Source organism: Suncus etruscus, chromosome 2, assembly GCF_024139225.1.
Source record: "Suncus etruscus isolate mSunEtr1 chromosome 2, mSunEtr1.pri.cur, whole genome shotgun sequence".
Taxonomy (NCBI): domain Eukaryota; kingdom Metazoa; phylum Chordata; class Mammalia; order Eulipotyphla; family Soricidae; genus Suncus; species Suncus etruscus.
In genome coordinates, this window is record NC_064849.1 from 57565671 (window position 1) to 57589988 (window position 24318).

Below are 24318 nucleotides of genomic sequence, written 5' to 3' on the forward strand. Positions count from 1 at the left end.
ATATGTAAGCCACTATGATTAAAATAAAAATTATATTATTAAAATTTTTATACTGATTAACAAGGAAAACACTTTGGTAAGATCAAGTTTGGTTTTTTTTACCTTAAAATAATAAGCTAGAGAAATAATCTGATATCGATCCCTTGTTTATTTTTCAATTGTATTAACATGTTTAAATGATGTTTACATTTATAATATTTTTATATACGGTTACCTGACAACCAACAGAGTCCCTAAGACCACCCTATTTATGCCTGTCTTTATTTTTTTCCCAAAATATTCTTGAGTATTTGTAACAATAAAATAATTTACGTTAATGGAATAGGAAAAAAGTAGACAGTGTTTTTTCAAATGGAATTACTTGCATATCTTTTCCATTTTCTTTGGTTTAGGTAGCAAAGCAGTGGTATGATTTTGACAGATCATCATTTGTTTTTGTTCGAAAATTAAGAGAAGGGCAAAATTTTACATTTAGACACCAGCATGATTTTGATGAAAATGGTCTGATTTACTGGATTGGAACAAATGCCAAGTAAGTGATTCTTTGTAACTAGAGAACTTTTTGTGGAAAAAAAAATGTAGTAGACTAAAATACACTACTCTTTTTTTTTTTTTTTTTTAATGCACTACTCTTGAATGTCCTTCAATTTAGTTAATTTTGCCTCTAAGGTTTAACTTGATGCCCAGATTATTTTTTAGGAAAAAAAAGATACTTAATTATTAAAATTGAACTTTAGTTTGAACCATTGTTTATTTTAATGATATTAACTACTGGGGCCAGAATAATAGTATAGTGGGTAGGCTGCTTGTCATGCATGTAGCCAACCTAGATTCAGTCTCTGGCATCCCATATGGTCCTCTGAGCATTGGCAGGTATGGCCCAGAAACAAACAAAATGTTTTCTACTAATTTTTTTCTCTATTTTTTGTAGAACTGCTTATGAATGGGTAAATCCAGCTGCTTATGGACTTGTAGTAGTAACATCATCAGAAGGAAGAAATCTACCTTATGGCCGCTTAGAAGACATATTAAGCCGTGATAACTCAGCTTTAAATTGTCATAGTAATGATGACAAGAATGCTTGGTTTGCCATAGATCTTGGCCTCTGGGTGATACCATCAGCATATACACTTCGTCATGCTCGTGGTTATGGAAGGTCTGCACTGAGAAACTGGGTTTTCCAGGTATCCAAAGATGGACAGAACTGGACTTCTTTGTATACCCATGTTGATGACTGCAGTCTCAATGAACCAGGGTTAGTTGAGGAGTCTTTGCAAATTGCAAAACTCACTAAAGAGCTTTGTTTCTTTTTATAATTATATACTCTTAGAGCCCTCTGTGAGATATTTAAGCAATAGTATATGATACTTAAGCAATACTATATTCTAAAAAAAGTCAAACTAAGACCTCTTGTGCATGTGCTCTGCCACTGAGCACATCAACTTCTCAATAGAATGAATTTAAATGACCATTTAGATTAAACATGAGTAATAAGCCAAATTTATTAAATAAAATTATGTGTGTTTAGCAAACTGAAATGAAACTATCTTTTTGCTCAGTGTCTCCACTCAATATATTTGAATGTTTAGCAAACTAATAGTGGCAGTTGCTGGCTAGAGAGTGGTGATTAAATTTAAGTCTGTTTGTGGTTTTGGGGGAGGTTGGCTGGCTACATCTGAGTTGTAGGCTTCTTCCTACTGGAAGTTAAAGGGGTCACTTCTGCTAGTGCTTGAGAACTGTATCAGAATTGAACCCTGGGCTTCTGCAAGAAAGCATTTACTTCATCAGTGTTGGAACTAGCTCTTTGGTGCTGTTCACATTTTTGGAGGGCAATATGGCTGTGTGCTCAAAAGGGATTCTGTGGCAGTGCTCAGGGAACCCCCATGTTGTGTTGAGGACTGAACTCATGTTGGCTCCCTCCAATAAATACCTTTACATTTTATACATCTGGCTTGTACTATTTTTAAAAGAATGCCATTATTTAAAAAAATTTAATTTTAATAAGTTTAAATTGTAGGGTGTAACACATTTTGAGTGTTAATTTCTTATTAATGTAGCATGGTAGGAGTCTTTAACAGTAGGTTTGTCTTTTCAAGTTTTAAAGTTGAATTTTTGATGTGTTAGTTAAAACTAAACCTCTTTTATCATAGGAAACATGTTTAATACTATTATAAATTTTTCATTCTTCAGTTTAAATGAATCAAGTAATTTTACTGTGAGTCAGATTAATAGTATACTTTTAAACACTTCATCTTACTCCCCCCCCCCATCTTATTTCTTTTCTTTCTTTTTTTTTTTTTTTTGGTTTTTGGGTCACACCTGGCAGCGCTCAGGGGTTACTCTTGGTCCTATGCTCAGAAATTGCTCCTGGCAGGCTCAGGGGACCATATGGGATTCCGGGATTCGAACCTCTGTCCTTCTGCATGCAAGGCAAACGCTTTACCTCCATGCTATCTCTCCGTCCCTCCCCCCATCTTATTTCTAAAAGATGTTTATCACATCTTTTTTTGTTACATTTTTGGTTTTGGGTCCTCACTTGGGACCTTATGTTGTGCCAGGGATTGAATCAATATCAGCTACATTGCTATACCAGTTGTTTTTATTTTTTATTTTCATTTTTATTTATTTAGATTTTGTTTTTGGGCCATACCCGGCAGTGCTCAGGGGTTACTCCTGGCTCTGCTCTCAGAAATAGCTCCTGGTAGGCTCGGGAGATCATATGAGATACCCTGGATTGAACCCGGGTTCATCTTGGGTCAGTAGCTAATGTTTTTTAATTTAAAGCATTGTGATTTACAAAGTCATCCCTAGTTGAGTTTTAGACATAGAATTATTTAAGCACTAAAAACATCCCATCCCATTCCACAAATCAAACCCATATTGATACTAACCCCAATATCAAAATCCTTTTACCAGTGGTCCCAGAGTCCATTCTATACCACTATCCCTTGCCTCAGCTCCATCCTGTCTTCATGACAGGTACCTTTTTTTTGTTTTTTGTTTTTTTGGGCCACACCCAGTGACGCTCAGGGGTTGTTACTCCTGGTTATGTGCTCAGAAACCGATCCTGGCTTGGGGGACCATATGGGACCCCAGGGGATCTAACCGAGCTTTGTCCTAGGCTAGTGCTTGCAAGGTAGATGCCTTACCTCTAGTGCCACTGCTGCGGCTCCGACAGGTACCCTTTTAAGTTTAGGTCTCAGGGCTACCAATTTTGAGTTCCCTTAGCCCAGGGTTCTCAAACTCAGTTTACCTGGGGGCCACAGGAGGCAAAACCGGGGTGAGGCAGGGCCGCATAAGGGATATCGCTTACCGAATATTCGCAATAAAAAATCGCATTAGTAAGAAAAAAATCGCAAAAAATCGTATTAAACATCTGCATACTCGGAACGGACCTGCTCGGGGCATGCAAATGTTTAATGCGATTTTTTTTCTTACTAATGCGATTTTTATTGTAATTATTCGGTAAGTGAATTATCGCGAATACTGCGATATTTGAAGGCCGGCCGGCCGTGGGCCACAAAATGTTGTACGGAGGGCTGCAAAGGCCATGAGTTTGAGACCCCTGCCTTAGCCCCTGTTCTCTGTTATTTCACATTTTTCTCCTCCACTGAATTTCTTGCTTTGTTGTTGTTTTGTTTTGTTTGGGTCACACCCTGTGACACTCAGGTTACTCCTGACTCTGTGCTCAGAAATCACTACTGGCAGGCATGGAGAATCATATGGGATGCTGTCGATTGAACCAGGGTCCATCCTGTGTTGGCCAAGTGCAAGGCAAATGCCTTACCCCCGATGTGCACCCTTCCAACGAATTTCTTTACTTCTCACTATACTCTGGGGCCAAGAGTATTCTAGACAACCCCACCTTTTTGTTTTTGTTGTTATTGTTGGTGGCTTTTTTTTTTATTTATTTTTGGTTTTGAGGCCACACCCAGTGGTAGTTGGGTTCCACCTTGCTCTGAAATCATTCCGGGAGGGTCAGGGTACTAAATGGGATGCTGGTGATGCTTTCACTCAACTCTCACAGTTGCTTTCTGTTTTGTTTTAAATAACTGCTTATTCTCCTCCTTCCCTTTTCTTTATTCTTTTTTTTTTTTTTTTTGGTGTTTGGTTTTTGGTTTTGGTTTTTGGGTCACACCTGGCACTGATCAATAGTTTACTCCTGGCTCTACACCCAGAAGTAGTTCCTGGCAGCTTGGGGGACCATATGGAATGCCGAGATTCGAACCCGGATTCCTCCCGTGTTGGTCATGTACAAGGCAAACGACTTACTACTTTCCTATACCTCCTGTCCCCTGTTGTTATTTTTCTGATGTCCAGGAATCTCATATAGGTTTGACTAAAAATATTACTGTTTTATTTTTATTTACATATCTTTGTGCTGCTAGGGATTGGACCCCAGGTTTCATGTATGCAAGGCATGTACTTTGACACTAGCCAGCAACTCCAACCAACTGGTTTTTGTTTTAAGCTTATTTTCTATATTACCTTCATTTTTTTTTTTTTTTTTATTTATTGGGGAGGACCCCATATCCAGTGATGCACCCACCAGTGTTACACCTAGCTCTGCACTCAGGAATCAGTCCTGGTGGGTTCAGCGATCATATGGGACACTGAAGATCAAATCCTGGTTGGCTGCATATAAAAGCTTTACCTACTATATTATTGCTCTGGCCACCTCATTTTTGAAATCTTGCTTTTTCTAATAAATTGTTAACTGTATATGAAAATTAGATTTTGCAGTAATTTTTATTATGTAATTTTATTTTATTTATGCTGACTGTTCATCTGTTTCAAAACATTACACAATTTTTTCCCTAACAACACTCACAGGTCAACAGCAACTTGGCCTCTTGATCCACCAAAGGATGAGAAGCAAGGATGGCGCCATGTGCGAATTAAGCAGATGGGGAAGAATGCTAGTGGACAAACACACTACCTCTCACTGTCTGGATTTGAACTTTATGGCACTGTAAATGGAGTATGTGAAGATCAGCTAGGTAATGAGATGGGAGTAGATTTTTTCTTACTTGCTACACAGTTGAATTTAGGAAAAAAAGTGACTTTGTTTATATTTCTCTAATTTCTGTATCATAGGTAAAGCAGCAAAGGAAGCAGAAGCCAATCTTAGAAGACAGAGGCGTCTTGTACGTTCTCAGGTTCTGAAATACATGGTTCCAGGAGCTCGTGTGATTAGAGGCCTGGATTGGAAATGGCGTGATCAGGATGGTAGCCTTCAGGGAGAAGGCACTGTCACAGGAGAACTACACAATGGTGAGTGGGTGCTTAGCATTTGTGGTGAAATGCTTTACGAAAGCATCTTTTTTTAAAGTGAAAAAATTATCTAGAAATAATGAAACTTTCATATTTGATTTGAAATTTACTGATACTCTGAGTTGATTAATAAGCAGCTATAAGTTTAATATCCTTTAAACATATGGGATTTTCAGGTTTTTTAAAAAATTCTTTATATTTATGCTTTTAAATTTTTTTCTTGTGCTTTTCTTTATCTTGTTGTTAGCCTGACAGGAATTAAGTAGTAATTTTTTTCTTTTGTGTAAGTTATGTGGAAAATAAAGTTGTGATATTTTTAGTTGTCCTCTATACATAACAAAATATAGCCTCCTTATTAGTAAATTATATTTCATAGTTTTCTCAATGCCTACCATTTTTTCTTGGGTGCTTAATTTTCCTTATTTAATAAGTGTTCTTAATATTTAAATGAGAAAGCTTTTTGTTTGTGGGTACACCCCAGTAGTGCTTTGAGCTTGCTCTTGGCTCTGTGCTTAGGGATCACTACTGACAGGCTCAGGCAATGAGCAGGAATTGATCATGTTGGATGTGTGCAAGGCACAGCCTTAACCACTGTACTGTCATTCTGGACTCTAAATCAAGATAATTTTTAACATTGGATGATACAAATTTTAAGGAAATTCATACCTACTCAACAAACTGCTGTCAACTTCAGAATTAATAATAATAGCTATTTCTTTTTTTCTGCAAGTTAAGACTAATTCATTAGTATATCTATTCTTAGCCAGTAACAAATAGATTCTTACCAATTTTATCCAGCCTTAAAACCAAAGGAAGGGGCTGGAGAAATAGCATGGAGATGGGGCATTTGCCTTGTATGCAGAAGGATGGTGGTTCGAATCCTGGCATCCCATATGGTCCCTCAAGCCTGCCAGGGGCGATTTCTAAGCGTAGAGCCAGGAGTAACTGCCGGGTGTGACCCAAAAAAACCTAAACAACAACAAAAAAAAACCAAAGAAGAAACGTTTGAATTCTTTCAACTTATAACAAATATTCTAAGGACTATGATAAAAGCTACAGTGTATAGAATGATTTTTAGACTTTTAGGATCTTAAAATATTTATGTTCTTTGTCATTAAAGAATTTATTTACTTGAATAAACAGTTTTATTTGAATATTCTGTTTCTTGAATTATCTTGTAGACAAAATCATTCTCTGTTTGTACTTGCAAATCATAATCTGAGCAGGTTTCCCACAATAAGTATATAATAAAACTTATAAAAATCATAATAATTGAGATGATAGAGGCATTTAAATCAATGTTTTTACTTATCTTAAGGCTGGTTATTTCTTTCTCCCCTAAATTTATTTTTTTTTTTTGGCTTTGAAGTATTTATAGACTTATTTAAAAGTATATGAAAGCAGTTTTATTTCTCAGGCTGGAAGCAACTATTCAGGAAAATTGGAAACTTTATTTCAAAGTTTAATATAGAAGAAAAGACTTTAATTTTCCTAATATGATGGATATGAGATCTGGTTTACCAAAATGGCCTTTTCCATTAGGTCTTACATTAAAAGCCTTCAGACAGGATTCTTAGCCTTTTAAGTTCTTAAACCTGTTGTTTTGAATAATGACTAGATAGTGATAACTTTCTTTTTAATTCGATCCTATTTGCATGGATATACAGAGTTTTACACTTACATTTATCATCTTTGTATGTAGGTTTATACTCAGTAGTACTCAGGCTCTATGCTTGGGATCATTCCAGTTAAACTCCAGGTTATCATGTGGTGCCAGGATCAAACCTTGGCCTCCTACATGCAAAGCATATGCTCAGTTAAGCCATTTTCTTACTTTACTGAAATACTTAAGGATAGTATGTCTGTTCCCTTTATTGCTTTGCCTTTGATTAAACATACTCTAAAGCCTATTATGAAGTTACTTTTTAAAGTTCTTTTCCCTTGTTCTGTTTGTTTCTTTCCTGAAGGATCTGTTGGTAGAGATATTTTTTCCTTCAGGTTAAAATCATTTATCATTGGTTTGCAATATTATAGGGTCTCAGAAGTTTAGCTTCACACCTCTACATGCATATAATTCTTTCTTCACATTTCACCAGAGTTCCTGTGCCAACCACTACTAAAAAGGATCAGCTTACTCATTTCTTTCACTCTGCTCTTTTTTTCTCGCTGATAACCGCTGTAGGTTTCCATGATTTGGAGAATTAGTTTATATGGGTTCTTTGCTTTTTGCCAGTTTCTTTGCTTTTGTCATTCATACTCCATGATAGGAAACCATCCAGGAACTATGTTTTACTTCCTTAGTTTATCCACCTCCTTAGAATCATCCATCAGGTACCATTAGAGTATCCCAAAAGGTACTGTTTCATCTTTTTTTTTTTTTTTTTTTTTTTTTTTTTGATATTTGGATCACACCGAGCAGTGCTCAGGGGTTACTCCTGGCTCTTTGATCAGTAATTGCTCCTGGCGGGCACAGGCGTGACAATATGGGACGCTGATTTTCTAACAGCCCTCTGTTTTGGATTGGCTGCATGCAAGGCAAATGCCCTACCACTGTGTTATCACTCTGGCCCTGTTTCATCTTTTTAATGTAGGGCAATTTTCCACTGAGTGTATATGACACTTCTGTTTTGTTTTTACCACACCCAGCGGTGCTCGGTTAATTATGGCTCTGTTCAGAAATCGCTCTGACACACTTGGGGAACCATATGGGATGCTAGGGATTGGACTCAGTTGGTCCCAGGTCAGACGCTTGCAAAGCAAACGCTTTACTCATTGTGCCTGGCAGTTTCTTACTATGTGAAGATTGTCAGACATTTGTTGATAGTGATCAACATAAGAGAATGATCTATCTCCTAATGAAACTTAAATATACTGTTAAAAAATTTGACATGCTATATATTTAAAGATAATTTACTACATTTTTGGCAGAAGGATATGTTTTGAAGCTTTCTATATTACAGAAAGAGATAGTTATTGGGGCCAAAGAGATAGCATGGAGGTAAGGAAGGATGGTGGTTTGAATCCTGGTTTCCCATATGGTCTCCCGAGCCTGCCAGGAGCGATTTCTGAGCGTAGAGCCAGTAGTAATCCCTGAGCGCTGCCAGGTGTGACCCAAAAACCAAAAAAAAAGATAATTACATGTTGCTTCTTCAGAAATTATTTCTGCATGCAGAATAACTTGATTCTATTTGAAGTTACTTCTAAAGTAGATTATGTACCTTTCAGGCAGTTAATTTTTTTCTTTCAAATTGCTTGTATGCAGATAATCTACTGGTAATTGAATAGTCTATCTTTCTGAGCTTCATATAAAACTTAACCTGAACTTGATGTGTGTGTGAGACACTCAAGAGTATACTTAAATATTTTTTTACTTAAATATTTTAAAACTTTATAAGAACTTGTTACTTCTTAATGTGTGTGTTTCTAATGTGTTGTGTTTTCCCTGAAGTAGTTAGCCTATAATACTAAAATAAGATTGCAGTATTTTCTTTTAATTGCCTCTTCCAGAAACCTTATTTAATGCTTTTGAAAATAAGAGATTAATTATTTTTAAGTAAAGCAAAATACAGGTTGAATATCATTATGTTTGTTAGATTTTTATACATCATTACTTTTAGCATGTAGGTTCTAATAAATTAGCATACTATTCAGCTTTCATTTTTAGAATTCTTTGTGGTTTATTCATATTTGCTCAAATCTAAGAGAACCAAGTAACCACTGAACTTTGAGAACACAACCGAAATGCTTACTTAGAATTATTTGAGCTGGTAAACTTAACAATTCTACGTAGTTATGAAAATATTTCATCTGTCATTTGTAGTATATAGCCCAAACTTAGAAATAATTGATGAACCAGAAGATCTTGGGTTTTTATTTGTGTGTGTCTGCAAAAGACATTCAAACACAAAATTGTCTTTAGCTTCCCAAAAAACCCTTTTACTTAGAATTCATATATACATACTAAGCATCAGTCTTTTTATTTTTAATAGTTCTTTCCCTGAAAAGATACCCAGTAAATGTAAACTGACCCTTACATTGTTTTTAAATTAAGATTAAATAGTACAAGAATAAGAAAAACAAAAGCAAGAATTTAGCTTTAGAGGCAGACCAAAATGACTAGAAAAACTCAGAGAAGTACAGCGGTGATGAAAAGCTGATCCCATATTGTGGAGCTACTGTCTGACACGCTCCTATCTGCTTTCTGCTGGGTCTCACAAACTCCTGTCCCTTTCCAGGCTGGATTGATGTCACCTGGGATGCTGGTGGCTCAAACTCTTACCGTATGGGCGCAGAAGGAAAATTTGACCTCAAGCTTGCACCAGGGTACGACCCTGATACAGTGGCATCACCCAAACCTGTTTCATCCACTGTTTCAGGCACAACGCAATCATGGAGCAGCTTGGTGAAAAACAACTGTCCAGACAAGACATCAGCTGCTGCAGGCTCCTCAAGTAGAAAAGGAAGCAGCAGTTCTGTGTGTAGCGTGGCCAGTAGCAGCGACATCAGCTTGGGTTCGACCAAAACGGAACGGAGATCAGAAATTGTAATGGAACACAGTATAGTTTCAGGAGCTGATGTCCATGAACCAATTGTTGTTCTTTCATCTGCTGAAAACGTCCCTCAAACAGAAGTAGGGTCATCTTCCAGTGCAAGCACCAGCACCTTAACAGCGGAAACGGGAAGTGAAAACGCTGAAAGGAAGTTAGGCCCTGATAGTTCTGTTCGTTCTCCTGGGGAGTCTAGTGCAATATCCATGGGAATTGTTAGTGTTAGTTCTCCTGATGTTAGTTCAGTATCTGAATTAACTAATAAAGAAGCAGCTTCACAACGACCCCTTAGCTCTTCAGCAAGTAACAGACTGTCTGTAAGTTCTTTGTTGGCTGCTGGGGCCCCCATGAGCTCTAGTGCAAGTGTTCCTAATCTGTCCTCAAGAGAAACATCTAGCTTGGAGAGTTTTGTAAGGAGAGTGGCAAACATAGCACGGACTAATGCCACGAACAACATGAATCTAAGCCGAAGCAGCAGTGATAACAACACTAATACTTTGGGGAGGAATGTGATGAGCACAGCAAGTAAGTGAGCTTTTCCTTATGGAACCCAATGCTTTTTCCACTCAGTGCTATCAAGGAAGGTGTCTTATTAAGTGGATTCTGAGTATAGTATTGAACTAGCTTATAACCATGTTCACTACAACTACCTCAAAATCAGCGCTTCACTAATATGCAATAAAGTTCTGTAGGATAATTTTAAGAATCCAGATCAGGCATATTAAAGAATTTCTTACTCGGAAAGAATGAAAATAAATTGTTTCTGTTGTTTACTCTGATAAATCATTAAGTGTAGTTGCATGAGGAAGTTGATAACTGTTAGCTAATGTTATAATGAGCCAGAGCATCATACTGGTTTTTGCTTGTCTAAATTGATACCTGCTTGTGAAAGTTTATGTAAATTTGATTTAAGCTACTAACAACTCGAAGTAATTCCCTTGAACAATACCATTGGAAAGTATTACCAGTTTCACTTCTTTAAAAAGTTAGGCTTGATTTTTTTTGAAAACAATAATGTTGTAAAACAAAAAATTTAGTTGTTGTATTTCTGTTGGGTTCCCAAAGTTGTTCTTTTTAACCTTTTAGTAACTAATGTGCTCTATGACCTTGATTTTTTTCTAAATATAAAATATTATTTAAAGTTTTTACAGTCATGCCAGTTTATACTGATTTGCTTTATTTTTTTCTTTAGCATCTCCTCTTATGGGTGCCCAGAGTTTCCCTAATTTGACCACACCTGGTACTACATCAACAGTGACTATGTCAACATCCAGTGTTACTAGCAGCAGCAATGTAGCTACAGCAACAACAGTTTTATCAGTTGGTCAGTCATTAAGTAATACTTTAACCACTAGCCTTACATCAACTTCCAGTGAGAGTGACACTGGTCAGGAAGCAGAATATTCTTTATATGGTAAGTTATGGTTAAAGTATTTAGATATTTACATAATGGTCCTTCCTTGTATTTTTCCTGCTAAATGTTTTTAAACCTTTGATGAAAAATTCTCATTTAGGAATAGAACTTCTTTATGATTGTAAAATAGTAATATGAGGCTCTTACCTGATTCTAAAGAAACGTCTGGGGCTGGAGAGGTAGTACAGTGAGTAAGACACTTACTATGCATGCGACCAACCCCAGTTCCATCCCTGGCACCACATAATATCTTCTAAGCCCTGCTGGGCATGAACATAACACAGTCAGGAGTAAACCGTGAATACAGCTAGTGTGACCGGAGCTATAGCGCAGCAGTAAGGCATTTGCCTTGCATGCGGCCAACACAGGACGGATCCAGGTTTGAATCCCATATGGTCCCCTGAGCCTGCCAGGAGCGACTTCTGAGCGTAGAGCCAGGAGTAACCCCAGAGCACTGCTAGGTGTGATTCAAAAACAGCAACAACAACAAATTTTGGGATAAAGTCAAGTCTTTTTTTTTCTGTCTAGTTAGTTGTAACAGTTGGACTTAAAGTTATACATTCAGAAATATGTGTGTGGGGCCAGGACTATAGCACAGTGGGTAGGGCGTTTGCTTTGCAGGAAACCAACCTAGTTTTCATCCCAGTATCCTATATAGTCCCTGACTATAATTCCTGACTACAGAGCCACGAGTTAGCTTGAGTATGGCCCAAAAACCAAAAACCAAAAAAAAAAAAAAAGAAAGAGAGAGAGAGAAGGAGGGTGGAAGGAAGAAAGAGAAAGGAAGGAAGAGAAAGAAGAAAAAGAGAGAGAAAGGAAGGAAGACAAAATGTTATATAAAGTGTTCAAATCAAATAAAGAAAATAATTTATAAAGTTTTCAAATGCCTCAGTTTTTAAATTAACCCAGGAGATTTTATTCTAAAATCTTTGAGGTCTAAAGTCAAACAGGAAATCAACTGTGAGAAATTGTAGCTACATGTGCAGTTATATTTTAAGTTCAGGTTATTACAATGCAGCTTTTGGATTTTAAATTCTGAGTCAAACATTTTGATGATTAAAAAAATAGCACTGGAAGGAGAGAATTTAGCAGAAAAATCAAGGTTATGAATAACTGCTAGCCAACAATAAAAAAAATAGATGTCTATTCAACAAGTAGGTTGTCTTAATCTGGAAAGTTGGTATGTTTAAATTCTAATCATTTATATATATAAAAATGATTAGAATTTAAACATATGAACTTTCTAGATATATTATTATCATATATTATGTAAGGAAGGGAGGGAGGGAGGGATGAGGGAGGGAGTGTGTGAATATATATATTTGGTCCAGAGGCCTAGAAATTCTAGTTCTTAATCATACAAAAACTATATGTGTGTGTGTGTATATACATACATACATACATACATACATACATACATACATACATACATACATACATATATATATATGTGTTTTGTTTGTTTTGTTTTTGGGCCACACCTGGTGACACTCGGGTTACTCCTGGCTATGTGCTCAGAAATCACTCCTGGTTTGGGGGACTATATGGGACACCGAGGGGTTGAACCGTGCTTTGTTCTAAGTTAGCTGGTGCAAGGCAAGCACCCTACCACTCCAGCCCCCCAAAATTATATTTTTTTCTGTCGGGGGGGGGTTTACTCTTATTTGTGATGGGAGACTAATTCATTAGTGAACCCATGTCAGTGAGGATCAGACTTGCCTTCTGCATGCAAAGCATGTGCTCCATTCCTGGGTGATTCTGGTCATATGTAATGGTGTTCAGGGACCACTCTGAATCTTTGTTCTAGGATTATTTCTGGAAATTCTCAGGGAACCCTGAACTGCCAGAGATTGGCTCTAGACTCCCTCTTGTAAAGAATGTGTTCACCCCATTGAGCCTTTGCTCAAAAATCGATCCTAGCAGACCAAATGGAATGCTGGAAATCGAACCCAGGTCTGTCCTGGGTCGGCCGCATGCAAGTCAAATGTCCTGCTATTTCTCTGGCCCCTATTGTTTTGTTTTGGGACCACAGCTGTCAGTGCTCAGGGTTTACTCCTGGGTTGAGGTTTAGAGTCACTGAACTCAGGTCAGCCAGCCACATGCAAAACATCGCCCTAGCACTTAGGTATTATTGCTCTGGCCCCTAGGTCTGTTTTTTTTTTTTTTTTCCGGTTTTTTTTGGGCCACACCCGGTAACGCTCAGGGGTTACTCCTGGCTATGTGCTCAGAAGTTGCTCCTGGCTTGGGGGACCATATGGGACACTGGGGGATCGAACTGCGGTCCGTCCAAGGCTAGCGCAGGCAAGGCAGGCACCTTACCTTTAGCGCCACCGCCTGGCCCCAGGTCTGTTCTTTAAATCCTATTGAATCCTTTTCTTTGCTCTCATCTGTCACAATCATAATAAAACCCTTTTGTTAACCTTAAAGATTTTTGAATTTTAGGAACAGCAACTTTATAGTACTATTTTTTTTTAATTTAATTTTTATTGTGGTCAAAGTGAATTACAAATCTTTCACAGTAATATGTAATGTACATAGTGACAATGAATGAGGCTTAATAGTACTATTAATGATATCAGTTCATGCATACAATATTTCAGTACTATCTCATATCAGAATCTCATATCAACCTATCGTCCTCCCACTATAGCAAATTCTTTTTATAGAACCATATTTAGTTAGTGGTCATCTTTATTTTATTCTGTTTCCTGCTGCTTTTGTGATTAGTTTACCTTTGTTTCTTATGCTGTTTGTGTGTGTGGTTTTTTTTTTTTTTGGGGGGGGTCACACCCGGCAGTGCTCAGAGGTTATTTCTGGCTCCAGGCTCAGAAATTGCTCCTGGCAGCCATGGGGGACCATATGGGACGCCGGGATTCGAACCGATGACCTCCTGCATGAAAGGCAAACGCCTTACCTCCATGCTATCTCTCCGGCCCCCTTATGCTATTTGTGTAGTAGTGGAAGAGTTGGGTAGCAACATAAGTGTAGTTTTTATATTTGTTCATTTTGAATTTTACTTTATCTAAATATCCAATACATTGTTACTTTTGTATTGAGAATGAGGCTATTTCTTTTGTTTTCTAGATTTCCTTGACAGTTGCCGTGCTAGTACTCTTCTAGCTGAATTAGATGATGATGAAGACTTGCCTGAGCCAGATGAGGAAGATGATGAAAATGAAGATGACAATCAGGAAGACCAAGAATACGAGGAGGTTATGGTAGAGAGAAAATTCTCCATTTGGGGATAGAGGGTGATAACAAAACCCAGCAGTACTCATTAGGGCTTACTTGAGACTCTGTGTTTTGTCCTTTATCACTCCTTCGGGTAACTATTTGGGGTGCCAGAGGTTAAATTTAGGTCTGCTGCATACAAGACAAACATCTTACCCACTTTACTCTCTCTTTATTCTCCATTCTTTTAACTAAGAATGGATGTTAATAACTGAAATATAAGGGGTGGTCGGAGTGAGAGCTCTAAAGGCTAGTGCTTTATACAAGAGTATTCTGGTTTGATTCCTGACACCACATGGTCCTCCCAAGGCACTAAGTCACATGAATAACACCCATGTACTGCAATTGAAATGAAAAGAGAAAAAGCAAAGTCCCAAGCCAACTTTGAAGCAAGGAAATTAGATACCAGTATGAAAGTACAGAAAATCACTCCTTCCACCCCCCACTTCCTTTAGTGTCAGAGGTGGAAGCCACAACTTCACACATGAAAAGCACTTAATTTGGACATTCTTGATTCTCTTTAAAGAAAATATGGTTGGTTGTGGTTGAAGAGATAATACAGAGGTTAAGGGGTTTGTTTGTATACTGCCAACCCTGGTTAGATTCCGGCATCATATATGGGGGCATTCCTGAGTGCCAATAGATATGATCCAGACCCTCCCCTGCATCCACACCCAGTAAATTGTTTGAAAAATACTTTGCCACAGGTCGATGTTTTAGAACAGGTTTCAGAACACATGTTTTATATGAAAGATCTCCAAATTAGGTATCTGGTTCTTTAATGTCCCCTGTAAAATCACAGGCGAGGCCCTAAAGGAGACCATCTTAGGGTGTCAGCCCCCTCAAAAGAATAGGAGGACATAATTGTTAATAAAAATTTTGAGCAGGGGCCGGAGAGAGAGCACAGCGACGTTTGCTTTGCAAGCAGCCAATCCAGGACCAAAGGTGGTTGGTTTGAATCCCGGTGTCCCATATGGTCCCCCGTACTGCCAGGAGCTATTTCTGAGCAGACAGCCAAGAGTAACCCCTGAGCACCGCCTGGTGTGGCCCAAAAACAAAAAACAACAACAAAAAAATTTTTTTTTGAGCCCAGAGCAATAGCACAGTGTTAGGGCGTTTGCCTTGCACGCGGCTGCCCAGAAGAGAGAAGAGACTTGGGTTCGAATCTCACATCCCATATGGTCCCCCGAGGCTGCCAGGAGCAGAGCCTGAAGTAAACCCTGAGCACTGCCAATTGTGGCCCTCCCCCCCCCCCCTTTTTTTTTTTTAATGTGTTTGGGGCCACATCTAGTAATGCTCAAGGTCTGTATCTGGCTCTGTGCTTTGGGATCATTCCTGAAGATGTTCAGGGACCATATCTTGCTGGGGATCAAACCAGGGTTGGCAACATGCAAGAGAAAAAGAAAATTTGTACAATAATTACACTTAAAATTTGTTAGTACCTACTGTTTACAAATTATAACTTTGCATAACCTTAACATTTCTTACAAAGTCAGAGGCATAAAATAGGTGATTTTTCAAAAAATTGTTTAAGGGGCCGGAGAGATAACTTGGAGATGGGACGTTTGCCTTGCATGAAGAAGGAAGGTGGTTAGAATCCCAGCATCCTCTGAGCCTGCCAGGAGCAATTTCTGAGCTTAGAACCAGGATTGACCCCTGAGTGCTGCCGGGTGTGACCCAAAACAAACAAAAAAAATGTTTAAAAGACTAGGAGTTGTCATAAATAGTTTCCCAGGTTCGATGACTGATATATTAGCACATCTGTGTGTAGCTCTGATGGCCCCCTGCACTGCTGTTGAGTCTCATGAAACCCTATCTTTCCCAATTTATTTCGGGCTCTTTGATTTAGAGTACTCTTGATATGGCTTCATGATAACACAATCCAATTCAACAGTCTCTAGCAATGTTCATTTCCCCCCATTATTCTTCCCACACTATGATAAACTTCCTCTGAAAATAGGCTCTCAGTTTCTTTTGCCTTTGGGTATTTGTTGTTAGTATCATATTTGAGAGGGATCATTCTATATCTGCCTTCTGACTAACTTTACTGAGGAAATATTCTCCAGATCATAATTTCATCTTTTCATTTTATTTTATTTTATTTTGGTTTTTGGGTCACACCTGTCAACGCTCAGGGGTTACTCTTGGCTCTACACTCAGAAATCGCTCAAGGCAGCCTCAGGGGACCATATGGGATGCCGGGATTCAAATCACCGTACTTCTGCATGCAAGGCAAATGCCTTACCTCTCTGGCTATCTCTCCAGCTCCATGCTTTCATCTTATAGCTGAGTAGTATATCATGGTTTATCTAGTCATCTGGATTTATCTAGTTATCTTTATCTAGTCATCTTGGATTGTTTACAGATTTTGGCTATTGTAAACAATGCTTCATTGAACATAGGGGAGCAATCATCTTTTCTGAACATCTTTTGAGCCCTTTGGTAAATGCCAGCAAGTAGAATTGCTTGATAATAATGGAAGCTTCATTCCCTTGTATGGGGGATTGGGGGAGAGAAACATATATTGTATCCCAAAAGACTGAACAAATCAACATTACCATGATCAGTGAATAAGCATCCCTTTTCCTCCACATTCATGTCAACACTGGTGGGTTTTGATCTTTGTGATGTGTAGAACCATCACTGGTATGGGATGATAATCTCATTATTATTTGATTTGCATCTCTGATAAGTAGAACAATTTTAGATGGATACTTTTTTGTTTGTTTTTGTATTTTTCCTATAAAATTCTACCAGTGTTTAATATATCTTGAGGTCATCAGCCCTTTGTCAGATGAGTAGTGGGCATATATTTTCTCCCAGTCTGTGGGGTGTCTTTTTATTCTGGTCATGGTTTCTTTTGTGGTGCAAAAAATTCTCAGTTTGATAAGGTCCCAAATTTTTATCTTTGCTTCCGTTAACTTGGCTAAGGGTATCAAATCATTGAAGATATCTCTAGCTAGATATCTCTAGAGTGTGTTACCCGTGTTTCTTTGTACAATTCATGGATTGAGGTTAGATATTGAGGTATTTAATTCAGTTTTATTTCATTTTACTTTTGTACAGTGAAGAGTACACTTTTGTATTAGAAAGGAATATGGATTTTTTTTAACATGTGTCCAACCAGTTTTGCCAACACCATTTGTTTGCTTTCTTTGCTTGACTTCATACATTTAGCTCTTTTATCAAGTTTAACTGTCTTTGAGAATGTGTTTCTGAATTGTTCATTCTGTTCCATTGGTATGTCTGTCCTATTTCAGTACTACATAATTAGTATAATTTGATATTGGAGAAAGAGAAGCCTCCTATCCTCATTTTTCCTATAATTGTGTTGGCTTTTATTGTTTGATATAAACTGTGAGAGTATTTGATTTGTCTTTGAAAAATGTCATGGGTGTAATTTTTATAGGGACTTCATTAAATCTAGTTGTCATTGGAAGAATGCTAATTCTCATCTATGGACAGGGAATGTGTTTTCATTTCAGTGGCTCTTTTATTTCACTTAATAGTGAAATACGTAACTACTGTGCTGATCTTTGAATTAAAATTTTATCTGAAATAGACTCTAATATAACTTCTTATACATTTTGCATTTTACATATATATATAGCTTTCTCATCATAAAATGCTAGAATTTAAAAAATCTTAAACACCTTGATTACATACATGATTGTGTTTGGGTTTCAGTCATGTAAAGAACACCACCCATCACCAATGCAACATTCCCATCACCAATGTCCCAAATCTCCCTCCTCCCCACCCGACCCCCGCCTGTACTCTAAACAGGCTTTCCATTTCCCTCATACATTCTCTTATTAGGACAGTTCAAAATGTAGTTATTTCTTTAACTAAACTCATCACTCTTTGTGGTGAGCTTCCTGAGGTGAGCTGGAACTTCCAGCTCTATTCTCTTTTGTGTCTGAAATTTATTATTGCAAGAATGTCTTTCATTTTTCTTAAAACCCATAGATGAGTGAGACCATTCTGCGTTTTTCTCTCTCTCTCTGACTTATTTCACTCAGCATAATAGATTCCGTGTACATCCATGTATAGGAAAATTTCATGACTTCATCTCTCCTGACAGCTGCATAATATTCCATTGTGTATATGTACCACAGTTTCTTTAGCCATTCGTCTGTTGAAGGGCATCTTGGTTGTTTCCAGAGTCTTGCTATGGTAAATAGTGCTTCAATGAATATAGGTGTAAAGAAGGAATTTTTGTATTGTATTTTTGTGTTCCTAGGGTATATTCCTAGGAGTGGTATAGCTGGATCGTATGGGAGCTCAATTTCCAGTTTTTGGAGGAATATCCATATCGCTTTCCATAAAGGTTGAACTAGACGGCATTCCCACCAGCAGTGGATAAGAGTTCCTTTCTCTCCACATCCTCACCAGCACCGCTTGTTCTCATTTTTTGTGATGTGCGCCATTCTCTGTGGTGTGAGGTGGTACCTCATAGTTGTTTTGATTTGCATCTCCCTGATGATTAGTGATGTGGAACATTTTTTCATGTGTCTTTTGGCCATTTTTATTTCTTTGTCAAAGTGTCTGTCCATTTCTTCTTCCCATTTTTTGATGGGATTAGATTTTTTTTTTCTTGTAAAGTTCTGTCAGTGCCGTGTATATTTTGGAGATTAGTCCCTTATCTGATGGGTGTTGGGTGAATAGTTTCTCCCAATCAGTGGGTGGCTTTTATCTTGGGTGCTATTTCCTTTGAGGTGCAGAAGCTTCTCAGCTTAATATATTCCCATCTGTTAATCTCTGCTTTCACTTGCTTGGAGAGTGCAGTTTCCTCCTTGAATATGCCTGTATTCTCAATGTCCTGGAGTGTTTTGCCTATGTGTTGTTCTATATATCTTATGGTTTTGGGTCTGATATCGAGGTATTTCATCCATTTGGATTTTACCTTCGTACATGATGTTAGCTTAGGGTCTAAGTTTAATTTTTTGCAAGTGGCTATCCAGTTGTACCAACACCACTTGTTGAAGAGGCTTTCCCTGCTCCATTTAGGATATCCTGCTCCTTTATCAAAAATTAGGTGATTGTATGTCTGGGGAACATTTTCTGAGTATTCAAGCCTATTCCACTGATCTGAGGGCCTATCCTTATTCCAATACCATGCTGTTTTGATAACTATTGCTTTGTAGTAAAGTTTAAAGTTGGGGAAAGTAATTCCTCCCATATTCTTTTTCCCAATGATTGCTTTAGCTATTTTAGGGTGTTTGTTGTTCCAAACGAATTTCAAAAGTGCCTTATCCACTTCTTTGAAGAATATCATGAGTATCTTTAGAGGGATCGCATTAAATCTGTATAATGCCTTGGGGAGTATTGCCATTTTAATGATGTTAATCCTGCCAATCCATGAGCAGGGTATGTGTTTCCATTTCCGCATGTCCTCTCGTATTTCTTGGAGCAGAGTTTTATAGTTTTCTTTGTATAGGTCCTTCACATTTTTAGTCAAGTTGATTCCAAGATATTTGAGTTTGTGTGGCACTATTGTGAATGGGGTTGTTTTCTTAATGTCCATTTCTTCCTTATTACTATTGGTGTATAGAAAGGCCATTGAGTTTTGTGTGTTAATTTTGTAGTCTGCCACCTTGCTATATGAGTCTATTGTTTCTAGAAGCTTATTGGTAGAGTCTTTAGGGTTTTCTAAGTAGAGTATCATGTCATCTGCAAACAGTGAGAGCTTGACTTCTTCCTTTCCTATCTGGATTCCCTTGACATCTTTTTCTTGCCTAATCGCTATAGCGAGTACTTCCAGTGCTATGTTGAATAGGAATGGTGAGAGAGGACAGCCTTGTCTTGTGCCAGAATTTAGAGGGAAGGCTTTTAGTTTTTCTCCATTGAGGTTATTATTTGCCACTGGCTTGTGGTAGATGGCCTTAACTATATTGAGAAAGGTTCCTTCCATTCCCATCTTGCTGAGAGTTTTGATCAAGAATGGGTGCTGGACCTTATCAAATGCTTTCTCTGCATTTATTGATATGATCATGTGATTTTTATTTTTTTTATTGTTGATGTTGTGTATTATGCTGATAGATTTACAGATGTTAAACCATCCTTGCATTCCTGGGACTACTTGATCATAGTGGATGATCTTCTTAATGAGGCATTGAATCCTATTTGCCAGGATTTTGTTGAGGATCTTTGCATCTGCATTCATCAGCGATATTGGTCTGTAATTTTCTTTTTTCGTAGCATCTCTGTCTGGTTTAGGTATCAAGGTGATGTTGGCTTCATAAAAGCTATTTGGAAATGTTTCGTTTGTTCAATTTCATGAAAGAGTCTTGCCAGGATTGGTAGTAGTTCCTCTTGGAAAGTTTGAAAGAATTCATTAGTGAATCCATCTGGGCCTGGACTTTTGTTTTTCGGCAGACATTTGATTACCATTTTAATTTCATCAATAGTGATGAGGGTGTTTAGATATGCTACATCCTCTTCCTTCAACCGTGGAAGATTATAAGAGTCCAAGAATTTATCCATTTCTTCCAGGCTCTCATTTTTAGTGGCATAAAGTTTCTCAAAGTAGTTTCTGATTACCCTTTGAATCTCTGCCATATCAGTAGTGATTTCTCCTTTTTCATTCCTAATATGAGTTATCAAGTTTCTCTTTCTCTGTCTCTGTTACGTTTTGCCAGTGGTCTATCAATCTTGTTTATTTTTTCCAAGAACCAACTTCTGCTTTCGTTGATCTTTCGGTTTGTTTTTTTGTTGATTTCTGCTCTCAGCTTTGTTATTTCCTTCTGTCTCCCTATTTTTGGGTCCTTCTGTTGAGCACTTTCTAGTTCTATTAGCTGTGTCATTAAGCTACTCAGGTAAGCCCCTTCTTCCTTCCTGATGTGTGCTTGCAAAGCTATAAATTTTCCTCTCAGTACTGCTTTTGCTGTGTCCCATAAGTTCTGATAGTTTGTGTCTTTATTGTCATTTGTTTCCAGGAACCTTTTGATTTCCTCCTTGATTTCATCTCGGACCCACTGGTTATTGAGTATGAGGCTGTTTAACTTCCAGGTGTTAAAGTTTTTCTTCTGTGTCCCTTTGGAATTCACAAATAATTTTAGAGCCTTGTGGTCAGCGAAAGTAGCCTGCAAAATTTCTATCCTCTTGATATTATGGAGATATGTTTTATGTGCCAGCATGTAGTCTATCCTGGAGAATGTCCCATGTACATTGGAGAAGAATGTATATCCAGGTTTCTGGGGATGGAGTGTCTTATATATATCCACTAGGCCTCTTTCTTCCATTTCTCTCCTCAGGTCTAGTATATTCTTGTTGGGTTTCAGTCTGGTTGACCTATCCAGTGTTGACAAAGCCGTGTTGAAGTCCCCCACAATTATTGTGTTGTTATTGATATTATTTTTCAGATTTGTCAACAATTGTATTAAATATTTTGCTGGCCCCTCATTCGGTGCATATATGTTTAGGAGAGTTATTTCTTCCTGTTCTACATACCCCTTGATTAATATAAAATGTCCATCTTTGTCCCTTACAACCTTCCTGAGTATAAAGTTTGCATTATCTGATATTAGTATTGCCACTCCAGCTTTTTTATGGGTGTTGTTTGCTTGGATAATTTTTCTCCAGTCTTTTATTTGAAGTCTATGTTTGTTCTGACTATTCAGGTGCGTTTCTTGTAGGCAGCAGAAGGTTGGATTGAGTTTTTTGATCCATTGAGCCACTCTGTGTCTCTTAAGTGTTGCATTTAGTCCATTGATGTTGAGTGAAAGAATGTCCTGGGATTTAATGCCATCTTTATATCGAAATTTGGTGTGTCTTTTGGTTAGTCTTGTCTTTCAGTTTTTCTCTTAAGACTGGTTTTGATGGGGCCCGGAGAGATAGCACAGTGGCGTTTGCCTTGCAAGCAGCCGATCCAGGACCAAAGGTGGTTGGTTCGAATCCCGGCGTCCCATATGGTCCCCCGTGCCTGCCAGGAGCTATTTCTGAGCAGACAGTCAGGATTAACCACTGAGCAACGCCGGGTGTGGCCCAAAAACAAAAACAAAACAAAAACAAACAAACAAACAAAAGAGTGGTTTTGAGTTTGTAAAGTTTCTGAGCTGTTTTTTGTCTGTGAAACCATGTATTCTTCCGTCAAACCGGAAAGTGTTTTGCTGGGTACAGTATTCTAGGTGAAGCATTCATTTCATTCAGTCTTGTCACAATATCCCACCACTGCTTTCTGGCCTTGAGTGTTTCTGGTATGTAAATCTCAAGGATGCTCCCTTTTTGATCTTGTTGTTTTCAGAATTCTGTCTCTATCTGTGGGATTTGTCATTGTGACTAGATTATGTCTTGGGGCATTTTTCTGGGGTCTCTTTTGGTTGGTACTCTTTGAGCATGCAGGATTTGATCACATATATTCTTTAGCTCTGGAAGTTTCTCTTTAATGATGTTCTTTTTTTTTTTTTTTTTTTTTTTTGGTTTTGGGCCACACCCGGTAACGCTCAGGGGTTACTCCTGGCTATGTGCTCAGAAGTTGCTCCTGGCTTGGGGGACCATATGGGACACAGGGGGATCGAACCGCAGTCCGTCCAAGTCTAGCGCAGGCAAGGCAGGCACCTTACCTTTAGCGCCACCACCCGGCCCCTTTAATGATGTTCTTGATCGTTGATTCTTCCTGGAAATTTTCTTCCTGGGTCTCTGGGATTCCAGTGATTCTTAAGTTGTTTCTGTTGAGCTTATCATAGACTTCTATTTTCATCTGTTCCCATTCTTTGACTAATTTTTCCACTGTCTGTTCATTTGCTTTAAGTTTTTTTTTCCAGTCTCTCCCGCTGTATGGAATTGTTATTTATCTCATCTGCCACAGCACCAAGTCTATTCTCAGCTTCTGATACCTTGTCCCAGAGCTTATCCATTTTGTCATTCACGTCGTTTACTGAGTTATTCAGGCCTGTTAGTTGACATGTTATTTCAGTTTGGAGTTTTGTGATTTCTGTCTTCATATTTTCTTGGTTCTTATTAGTGTTCTGTTCAACTCGATCCATTGTTTCTTTGAATTCTTTGAGGGTCTTCCATATTGCTTGTTTAAAGTCCTTATCTGAGAGGTTGATTTTTCTTATCTGAGAGGTTGGTCATCATCTGGTCATCAGAATTATCATCTTCATTCTCTATGTCTGATGCTGGCCTGTGTTGTTTTCCCATTGTCACACTTGTATTATGGGTTTTTCTACGTGTTGTGGTGGTATTCATTGGCTAAATGATGTAGGCAGCCACACTCCTCTGGGTCCGCCCTTTCTGGATGAGTCGACTTGTCTCCAAGTGAGGGGAGTCCTCCGGGAAGAAGCCTCACACAGGATCAAATCTTTGGCCCCAGCACGCAGCAGAGAAGACAGTCCGGAGAAAAATGCTGGGCTTCAGTGATTCAGCACAGTTCTTAGTATGATTTTTTTCTTCTTATTGCGATGGTGTTCTTTCCTTAGAAAGAGCGCACGGCCACCTAGCGAAGCGGAGCTCTTCTGGAGCCTCTTTTCGGCCCACTCCCAAGAGGTTCACGCGACAGGACAGTAGAGAGACATACACAGGCAGCACACAGAATTTTTCACAGTCGCGCCCCACTGGGCAGGCGTAGTTTCGTAGATTTTCCCAGCCTGACGTCACAAACGGGACCTGGCTTCTGCAAAGTACTGCTTATAGCCAGTTTTCACGTTATGGAGCAGTTCCTTGGCGTTCCCGCCCTAGAATGTGCCTCTGGGAGAGCGAGTTTTCTGGAGCCTCTTTCGGCCCACTCCCAAGAGGTTCACGCGACAGGACAGTAGACAGACACACACAGGCAGCACTCACAATTTTTCACAGTCGGGCCCCATTGGGCAGGCTTTATTTGAGTCTTAATAGGGTAAGGACTCCAAGAAA

The 24318-nt window shown here is 38.4% G+C and overlaps 1 protein-coding gene across 2 annotated transcripts in view; it reads left to right on the forward strand.

Moving 5' to 3' along the window:
- HECTD1 (HECT domain E3 ubiquitin protein ligase 1) overlaps positions 1 to 24318 on the forward strand; it is a 112667-nt gene that overhangs the window by 58957 nt on the left and 29392 nt on the right. The window contains exons 20-26 of one of the 2 annotated variants that reach the window (XM_049766568.1): positions 393 to 532; positions 932 to 1255; positions 4834 to 5000; positions 5098 to 5274; positions 9510 to 10346; positions 11014 to 11235; positions 14320 to 14453. In XM_049766568.1, coding sequence (XP_049622525.1) covers positions 393 to 532; positions 932 to 1255; positions 4834 to 5000; positions 5098 to 5274; positions 9510 to 10346; positions 11014 to 11235; positions 14320 to 14453 — 2001 coding nt within the window. The remainder of the gene's footprint in view (positions 1 to 392; positions 533 to 931; positions 1256 to 4833; positions 5001 to 5097; positions 5275 to 9509; positions 10347 to 11013; positions 11236 to 14319; positions 14454 to 24318) is intronic. The other variant, XM_049766569.1, reaches the window with a different exon arrangement.